This window comes from Akanthomyces muscarius, chromosome 3 (assembly GCF_028009165.1).
Source record: "Akanthomyces muscarius strain Ve6 chromosome 3, whole genome shotgun sequence".
Lineage (NCBI taxonomy): Eukaryota > Fungi > Ascomycota > Sordariomycetes > Hypocreales > Cordycipitaceae > Akanthomyces > Akanthomyces muscarius.
Window position 1 is genome coordinate 44,264 of NC_079243.1, and position 10,124 is coordinate 54,387.

At 48.3% G+C, this 10,124-nt stretch overlaps 1 protein-coding gene across 1 annotated transcript; it reads left to right on the forward strand.

The window, feature by feature from the left end:
* Window positions 1-2,867: 2,867 nt before the first annotated feature.
* LMH87_001372 (uncharacterized protein) lies at window positions 2,868-3,769 on the forward strand (the record flags this gene model as incomplete). The annotated part of the gene is made up of 6 exons (XM_056192637.1): window positions 2,868-3,171; window positions 3,235-3,288; window positions 3,360-3,498; window positions 3,547-3,572; window positions 3,648-3,677; window positions 3,726-3,769. The coding sequence occupies 6 exons, from the start codon at window positions 2,868-2,870 to the stop codon at window positions 3,767-3,769; spliced, it is 597 nt and encodes a 198-aa protein (XP_056049753.1).
* Window positions 3,770-10,124: the final 6,355 nt, after the last annotated feature.

Genomic DNA, 10,124 nt, shown 5'->3' on the forward strand with positions numbered 1-10,124 from the left:
TTTATAGTACTAATTCTTAGTAGGATATTATACCCTATACTCCTTATTTTTATTATAGTATATAATATATAATAGTTAGTAATAAGAACTATTATTCTAAGTATACCTAATATAGCTATCCTTATAATAGTGTCTTTATTAGTGTTTTATTAGAGAGGGCTATTATAGCTTTAAATAAAGTGTCTATCTAAGAACTAAAAGTAGAGAATATACTAGCTAAAGCTTAGGAAAAGGCTCTAGCTGCTTATTAGGATATAGTAAAAGCCTTAGGTTATCTAACCTGTCTTTAGAAATAAAAGTAGCTCCTTTATTTTAAGGAGAAAGAGTTATTCTATTATAGTATAGTAAAGTTAGATTAGGAAGATAGGGTAATAGAGGTTTCTCCTACTAATCTTATTTTACTTAAGTTAAAAGCTATAGTTAATACTTATATAGTTAGTAGGTCTAATATAGTAAACTAGATTATAGTGTTTTCTAATAGTTTATAGATATTTATAAAGGAGCTTAATAAATAGAATATTACTCTTTAAACTATTAGAGTAGATCTAAGTAATTTATAAGGTTACTAATAAGTTCTTAGGTGTTTTTAGAGTTTAGGTATCCTTTTTATTTAATAAGATATTTATATTTCTTAATATTTCCTTATACTTTAAGTATTTTCTTAATTTTATATTTATTATTATTTTCTATAAGAATCTGATTCCGCGGGCCAACTAAGCCTATTTAGGAAGACAAAACCCACGCACCCAGTGGGAATTTTCCACATGTTGCTGTACGATTTTTAGGCATCAACTTTCACACCACTGACCGCCTTCCTCTTCCACGCGTCGCAGCTTCCTCGTACACACCGCCTGCCATATCCGTAGCCGTTAGCCGCCATCGCGTCGAGAGTACTCACCGCTTTCGTCACCGCCTTCGTAAAATGCCCAGACCACGGCCGGGTTTTCACCGTCTGCCTTTAACGGTTAAGAAGACTCCACGCGGCTGCTCACCACCTGCCTTTTGAAGAACAACCACAGCGAGACACCGCCTACTCTTTGCAGACCTACTGACCGTCAAGCTTCACCGCCTTCTTTTCTCACTTGACGCAGCTTCTACAGCCACAACGCTTCCAGCTTCACCGCCTGCTCTTTGTAGCAGTCTCGCTGGTATCGTTGTTGTCACCGCCTACCATGTTGGGAGCTACGAGCTACCGTTGTCTACCGCCTACTGCTTATAGTTACGGAGTTTTCACCCCCTACCTTTAACGGTTAGAGAATCCTCCGCGCGAAGTCCTTCACCACCTGCCTTTCGGAGAACAACTAGCGAGACACCGCCTACTCTTCACGGGCATCCTGGCTGTGAGTCTTCACCGCCTTCTTTTCTCGCTATTAACGATGCGTCTACAGCCACACCGCCCAGACATTCTCTGCGTCACCGCCTGCCATTTTGGGAGCTGCAAAGCACCGTTGTCTACCGCCTTCCCCTTTTAGTCTGCAATGCTTCCTTGACTTCCACCGCCTGCTGCTTATAGCGAAGAGGTGCTGCCTACCACCTGTCTAAGGCCTTTTCTTGTCAGTTACCGCCTGCCAGTTTGGGCTGGAGAGCACCTCATCTCCTGCTGACCGCCTACCTTTTATGAATGCACTAGCTCTATTCACCGCTTACCTGGTTGGGCAGTCCTAGTTAGGCTCATCGTAAGATGACTGAAGAGCCCAGTAATTATCACTAGTTTTTTTACGCACCCTGTTATAGGATGCGCTGTATAAGTCTGTGATGGCGCCCTTTCGGCTACAGTCAAGACGGTCATGCCCTAGTGTGATTGACGAGGAAAGGCAGCCCACTCCGTAGAAATGGGCCAGATTCAGAGGTGGGAGCAAACATGGAAGCCAGAAATAGAAGCGCGGCAAAAGTGGAAGAGCAGCACTTTTCACCGGTGCCACAATAGGAAGTGCTAGGTTTGGCCCACGACACAACGCCAGGAAACGACTAAGCCCACCAAGAAATGGGATGACAAGCCGCTGCCCGGATAGAATTGCAAAGAAAAGGCGGTAACGAGCAAAAAGTAACGAAATGAAGAAGTGAAGCTTGCTCACCCATCAGGCCTGGGAGAGCCAGAAAGTCATTAGCCCGAACCGATCTTCTAAATAATTTGCTCGGCAGTTTTGGGCAAAGAAAAACAGCAAATGGACTGGTGTACAAGCAAGAAGCTGCCCTCGGCAAAGGAAAGGCCGAAAAGTCACAAGCGATCAACCCGCTCGTCAAGACGCTTTTGGGCGGGAAAGCAATAAATAGTTCGGGAAATAAAAGAGCAATTAGATGAGGAGAAAGCCGCCATCAGGCCAGGAACGACGAGACGCTTATGGCACAGCCAGGAAGCCGCTAAGTAACTAACGTAGTGCATCAAGAAAGCTGCAGGCAGAAGGCGGTGATGGGTCAAGCACAGATGAAAAGTGGACGGGCGGCGAGGCCAAAAGATGGTGTGGACTACTAACAGTTTAGCCAAAACTGGCTGCGCCACAAGCCACCAACGGAACAGAAAGATCAGAACGCCGAACAGCCAAGAGTGACTGTCTTCCAAACCGCCCACCCGAAAAAAAAAGAGAAATCTGCATGATTTATTATATGTGCATATTATAATAATTTACCCCTATGTTGGTTTGATCATCGTTGCCTATTTCGCACGTACTCTCCTCGCGTGCATGGCTATGTCGGAATGCCTGAAGCTGAGTAACCCGCCAACGCTAAACCGGATTTAACGACCCGCCAACAAAGCGAGACCTCCCCAAACTACGCACCACCATTCTCGCGAAGACAACACCTAGGACCAATCGCCTGCTAATAGCATCAACAGAGACTTGAAACTCTTTCTAAGCGCGAGCTGCATCATGATCTCCAAAACGAAAAAGCGTTCGCGTGCAACAGTAGAGGACAAGCGCGCTGACTGCCCTTTCGAACTTCACGTTGCCTCGTTCCCTGTAGCACGTACCGGGAAGAATGGAAGGCCCTCGAAGAATAGGAGTAAGCCTGTGAATAGGAACGACGAAAAGACCACCAAGGCGAATTCGTTGTTTCAGCCCCCACTGTTTGCGCCTACTGGCAAATTTCGCTCTGACGCGACAATGGGCGTCTACTACCACATCGAGCCACGACAGGACTGGACTAGCATGACCCGATACCATAGCTTCGTTCGTAAGCCTCTAATCTCGCCATTATTTATTACTGTGCTATAGTAACTAATTTGTGCTGTCGCAGTGAACAGTGTGAAATATCTAAGTGGTGAATTTGTCTTTGTGGCCAATGACAATTGTATAGCGCGAGGTAAACTAGGGGAAGATCTGAATGCGCAAGTTGGACTATGCAATGTCTGGGTCGCACAGATCCTCGAAGTTCGCGCCCTAGACGAGCGCCATGTTATGCACGCGTCTGCTGGATGTACTCCCCCGATGAGCTGCCTGCAGGACGTCGGCCGTACTACGGCAAGAACGAAATCATTCTAACCCTAACCCTCGAATCACCGTATGTGGGCGACTATAGCAACAGAGGCCTTTGCGCTAACTCATGTAGTGGATATTATCAATGTTTTGAGCATAGTCCACCATGCTAAAGTCAGCCAATGGATCGAGGCTGACGACGAGGAAATCCCGGATGGCTTGTACTGGCGCCAGGCGTTCGACTGTGGCACATCACAGCTGTCTGTATGCACAAGCAACAATCCCCGAGAAAGACATCACTAATCGGCCTAGGCTATTGCTCTCATTTGCACATGTCGAACACCCGCCCACCCTGACAAGACGCTTGTCGGCTGCACGAACAGCGACTGTGGAGAGTGGATGCACATTGACTGTTTACGTGAGGATGTGTTAAAGCGTGTGCACGACCGATTAGGCGGCGACAAGCTACACATACCTGCAGTGAAGATGAGCTTGACTGATACATATATGACTATGGAGCGACAGTCTGCCCAAGCACCACTAAACGCAGTCACGATGGAAGATGAGCGGCCCTCCGACACAATTTCCGGACAAGCCGAGACAAACACTGGTGTACTGGCAAAGTGCCGCGAAGAAAGTGATTCACGGTCGGCGGAACGGTCGCCGCCAGCGATATCACAAACCGCCAGGCACAGTAAATGTCTGCCCGGGCAGAAAACGGGACGCCCACGGGAGTCTGAAGCGAAACCATACCTTGAGCTCTTCCAGGCAACACTGCGCATGAACGATGGACCAATGGTTTGGGAGATCAAGGATTTACGACCTAGCTTTGCTGGCAGTGCGAAGACGTGGTCAGAGTCAGTATTATGTCTGCTATGCGGCGCTGATATGAAATAAGAACGAGCCACTACGGAACAAAGTCTTTCCACTTACCTCCAGAAGCCTTTGAAACCTTAAGGTCGGTAGAAGAAGCCAGATACGATAGATAGCATGACTTTCCAGTACGTGTTCAGCCTCTCAAGGCCCACACGCCTCTGTGGGTCCGGTTTACTCAACGGTGGCTTGCCATCTCTGCCGCCAAATTGAGCATGACCTCGAGGCCAGGCGTGCGCCATATGGCCCGTCCGTCAATCAGATCTACGAATCCTACACACTGATAGCGCTCGGCGCGGTCTATGTGAAGCGCTAGAAGCTGAAGGAGGCGGAAGCCATATTGGTTCGTGCTGTGATTGGTTTCCAAACACGGAGCGGAGAGATAGACACGGGGATTCCGACCACGGCTTTGAGGGCCGGCGGCGTGTATAAGGGTTGCAGATGCTCTCACGTGCGATGCGGTGTACCATATGGCCCTGCCAGAAGCGGAGGAGTCGTACATTTTCGTGATGCAGGAAATGGAAGAGGCAGTAAGAAAGGGTTCTATCGAATCCGTTATCCTGAAACTCGAGTTCAGAGTCTTACATCGAGATGTAAGAGACTCGACGTTGCCGATACTCCCAGAAAGAGCAGCTGGATTTACGACAACGGCTAGGGAGCAGAAAGGAAAAAAAAAATGAACAAATAGACAAATGGACAAGCTGTTGGCGGAAAGGCGGCATCCTGCCATCTTGCCAGGAATGATGAGCAGGCCATGATACAGTCAAAAGGCCACTAGCGCCTTGGCCAAGAGTTCGTGTGTCTCGGTGAAAAGCGTGGCATTTCGAGAAAGTAAGCTACGTAGCAGACCTTCTAGCCACAACACGGCTTTCGGCCACGACACGACTTTCGGCTACAGCATGACCTTTGGCCACAACACGACACCAGGAAACGCGGTGCAAGAATACGCCAGCGTGCTCTGGGCAAAAAGGATCAAGTGAGCAAATGCACAAGTGACAAGCCGAAAGCGACAAAGGCCGCCAGGAAATGGGATGCCGAGCCAGGAGCACTGCGCAGAAACAATTGGCAGGCTCGACAGCTCATCCCGGCGACCACCGTCCCAACGGATCCTGAGGAGCGCCCGCGTTACGCACAACTACGACCTCATCTATTGCTGCAGAAAATAACCAGGAAGCATCATTCTGGATTTTCAACCAGCACCCGAAGTGCTAGGCATAACTTTAAACTTTACTCATATAGCAGACCGCCCGGATGCGGAGTGCCCTGTCGATACTGTGCCTACCATGCAAGCACAGCCAACTGGTGCCCTAGGTGGCTTGCATCAAGATGTGGACGCAACCAAGCCAGGGATGCTTAGCAAGATCAAGGTGGAGGATGAATAATAAGAGTATTCATATAATATTTTTGTTGTTTCTGGGAGAGACTTACCAGTAATCACTGTTTTATTTTTGCTCTTTTTCGGCTATTTTTGTGTCTGTTCTGGTAATTCTTTCATTCTTTTTCTTAGATCGACAAGAGCTATGCCGCTGCTTGACGTTAGTTGCACAGAAAACGCTAATTTCATATCCTATAAAAATTATCACACAGTTGGAAGCAATACCAACGGAGTTCCGATTTGTTCTATTGTGAACTCTGGCCAATTACCTCACCACGACAACGCCGCCCTCTTCAATGCCAAAGTCAACCGTGGCCTCTCCACCAGGACTTGAGCTCCCGTGACATCGGCACCAGTGTTGGTGCGATTGCGATGTCTAAAGTTTCAAAGAAGGACAGGTTGTGGGCATTGTGAAACTTTTTGTTCTGTGCATTCAATACCACCTTTGCACGTTTCTCGGAACAGCGTTCGCAGGCGATCCAAACTTGGGGCTGTCGTTGAAGCATGAATTTATCTCTGAAAGGAAAGCTAAAAGGACAACGCCAACGTAATAGAGGTTTGGGACGAAATGTCTTGTAGCATTTCATTGTTCCAACTGCCCCAGAGTTACGGAGTGCCTACGCAGCGTGCACACCACTGGTTCATGTCGGCTAGCGTGAGTAAAACACCAAAATGGCCTCGACAGAGGTTTAACATCCTGGGTATTTCAGTGCCTGCTCGATCTTCAGCGGCTAAATGCAGAGAAAATTCCAGTTGCAGGGATTGTTTACTTACACCGGGCCGTTTTTTATATCCCTTAGTCCTCACTGCATGCTGGAAAATGAATAGAAGCCCCGGATCACTAATGAGGAGGCCACTTACATGCCGCTCTGCAGTGGATAGAAATGACAGATTTGGCTCTTGTAAGGAGGTAGTCAACATTACAGCATGATCACGTACTGCACGGTTCCGCGGCAGCGGCGGAGAGCGAATGGACTGAGGCTGTAACGGGGGATACCGAGCGGAACAAGAATCCGGGGTTGACCTAAATCTGGTACAGTGGGAAATGTGATATATCTGTACGGTACAGCAAGTCTGAATTGCACACGAGATATTGAACCGGCAAATACCCATGCCACTCTCTTTTGCATTATTACTGGAACACACGATGAAGTGAGAACAAGGTATTTAATACACTCAAACAAAAGAGAAGTTCAACTATAGACTATGTACATATATTAAGATATCCCCTATTTCGCGGAAGGAGGGGTGAGGTTCTGAGTCTTCTCAATCTTAGGCACAACCCCGAATCGCTGGTTACCTTGGTCCCAAAGTTTAAGGTGTGTAAGCTGTGTCTTGTATCTCGATAATGGACGTGGAAGGCCTTTCAGGTAGCTACGTTGAAGACTGCAGAGTATGTTCAATGTTGTTGGTACGAGACAGTAAAGAGTCAACAAGGAAGTAACAAATGTTTGAAGAGCACGTTGGAGTGTATAAGAGAGGAGTGGGTGGGATGAGCTCGCGTTGAAGGAGACGAGCAGGCAGGGAGGTGAGCCGCTTAATAATGGGACTGACGTAAAAGTTACCTAAGCTGGGAAACGATTAAACTAAATAAAATAAAATAAAATAAACTAAGAGCGAATGACCTCGTTGAAGGGGGTGTGGAAAGAAGATAGAATACGCCATTCATCGATTAGATTGGGTGTGCAGCGGCTAGCAAGCGTAGATCCGAATTATGGGTTTCTGCTTCGTCGAAAAAAGAGGCGTGTTGGTCACAATTGGCATTGTGTCGGATAACGCTGTATCTGATGGCTCAGTACGTGTGAGGGAAGCAGGGGTTTAATGAGCGCCCCACCTCGAATACATGTAAATTAGCTTCAGTGAGAGCTCTCCTTAGGAAACTCTCCTTTTCTCCTTGTGAACAATCAATTCATCCAAGCCGCACTCGACCTTGTTCGTGCCTTGTACCGTCACAGTACGCAAGCGTTCTGCCTGGGTGGCAAATTTGTCGTAACACTGCTGCCTGGCAGGCAGCAGTTTTCTAGACGTATTTAATGCCGGACTGTTAAGTTTAGGGAAGGAAAAGGACAAGCTTTTCAACAATAACAGAATCAATGACAGCTAACTGCCTCACAAAACGTGACACATTGTAGGTGTATGAGTCTGAATCGAGGATTCCTGCGACGTCGGAAGGAGCCAAGTATAAAGCAGACCCATGAGTAGCAAGCAGTGACGAATAAAAAATGCCATGACATCAGAAATGGTCGGCTGTAGCTGGAAAGCCGCAGTAACCATGATTTGAAATGGTGACATCACTGCTCCTCCTTTTGTTTGCCTGCCTTCTTCGGAGCTCGATCCGGATGACTGTGATTGGCTACATTCGGTACGTCACAGATATCACGGCAAGGGCAGCCAGGCTCTAAGCATATCGTAGACGTCAGTTTGCTTGTTTTCTTGTATTTCATGACTGAATGAATGCCATTCAAGCGCTGCTGGAGCTTAGACAAGCAGACAAGCTAACGCTTCCCCCACCCCCCGAGTGGCAGCCCTGTGCCAATCTCTCTAATCCATATTCCATATTCCATTTAGATGGTTTTTCCTATGGATTAAGGTATTAAGAAGGGGTATTTGGCAGCAGCCACGCATACGGGGGGTTGCGTATGCTAGGCGCTAGCCTAATGCCATGGTCGATCCTCTTTACCATTAGAGAGGATAGACCTATATGTACCGCCTTGCTGATCAAGTGTCTGGGAGAGGTGGTGTCGTGATAATGATGCTGTTGATGCATATCAAACTTGCATAACTAACCGTAACTCGTATCCAACGAATTTGGACAAAAAGAAAAGAGGGGCTTCCAGACCGGCATAGTCGACTACATCGAACCCCGAGCTTCGACGACTTGCGCTGCCAGACCTCGGCCTCGTTGCAACCTAACCGTCGCAGAAATCGAAGATGGAGCATAACCAGCAGGACAAAAGTACGTCATCTAGACCGAAGGCCTCAAGCATATGTAAACCGGTACTTTCTGCCTTCTCAATACTCGTGCCACGCCCCCACTTTAAGATGAAAAGTGGAGGCGTGGCACGAGTATTGAGAAATCAAGCTCTGTTCTGACTCTGAATTCTCCTCACGACTGAACTGTAGGACCAGCGGCGGCCGATTTGTTGTAAATGATGTTCCCACTGCATTGTTGGACGTGGTTTCGATCATGCTGCCGAGAATCAGAGGCAAGGGTGTCGTGCTTGCCAAAAGCGACTTATGTGGTGCCAAGTGCCAAACCTCATAGGACTGGAGCCGGTGTGCGTCACTTGAAAGCATACGTACTCACTCTACCCTTGTTTCAACGCATGCAAAGAGCCTTATTGAAGCCCTCTATTTTAAAGAAACAAAACAGGCTGCTGCATACGAGCTAGCCCTGCGTCAGACAACCACTGCGAATGTACTTAGCAGTTGAAAGTCCAACACTTCCCGATGATGTGCTTCATCTGCCGTTATTGGCTATAATCTAACACATGAAGATGCTGCCGCCTCCGGATTGACTCTCCGTCCCATGTTATTGGCCATTGCGTGCTGATCAGGTCGGTCGCCGAGCCACCTGCCCCGCCAGGGCGCCCCTTTATTTATTCTGGGCGAATGGCCACTGCAACCCACTCTTTTTTTTTTTTTCGCTGCTGGCTGCACGCCAGTTTGGTTGGCTGTCGCTTTCTTCCGGATAATTGCAATAGCGGCTGCATCATTCCCTTCCCTGAAAGGGGCCAAAAAAAAGTGGCTTCTTGCCTTCGCGTCACCCGGCATGGGGCAGTCGAGGCCTTCGGTCAACGGCGACACCGGCAAGCCCAAGGCCGAGAAGCCTTTTCACAGGGCGCAGACGACACATGTATACATGACAACAAACACAAAAGAAACCACACCATCTCGATACTATCTGTACGTAGTATCTTATTGGCAGCGACGGACGCACTAACACAAAAATCTAATCGTGCGCTATCTATAAATCCCTGCCTCTGCTACTGCTAGAAGCGCGCTCGAGGTCGCCGAAACTAAAGCCTGCTAGTGTACATTGTACTATTTGAAATATAAAGCGGCTCAATTCAACTTTATCACCAAATCTAGCATGACTAGCACAACATCCAGAAGAGCCCAAGCTTACCACCTCGCCTGCAACCGCAACAGCATCATGTCGGTCCGCTCCGTCAATCCCGCCGTTAGCTCCGTCGTCACCGAGGTGCTCAAGCCCATCGCTTCCGGTAGCGGCGTCTCCTGCTCCATCCTCCTCACAGAGCCCAATATTTTCCTCTCCGGGCTCGACCACAACAGGCGCGTTCAGCGCGAGAGCCAGAGCGGCACCGCCCTGCTGAGAGGCAGGCTGCGAATTGTCGTCAGCAAAAACACCAAGATTAAGGCCGTACAACTCAAGCTGTTGGGTCGCGCTCGCACGGAGTGGCCGGGGGGGGGTCCCACCATCGAAGCAGGAGATTTTCGAG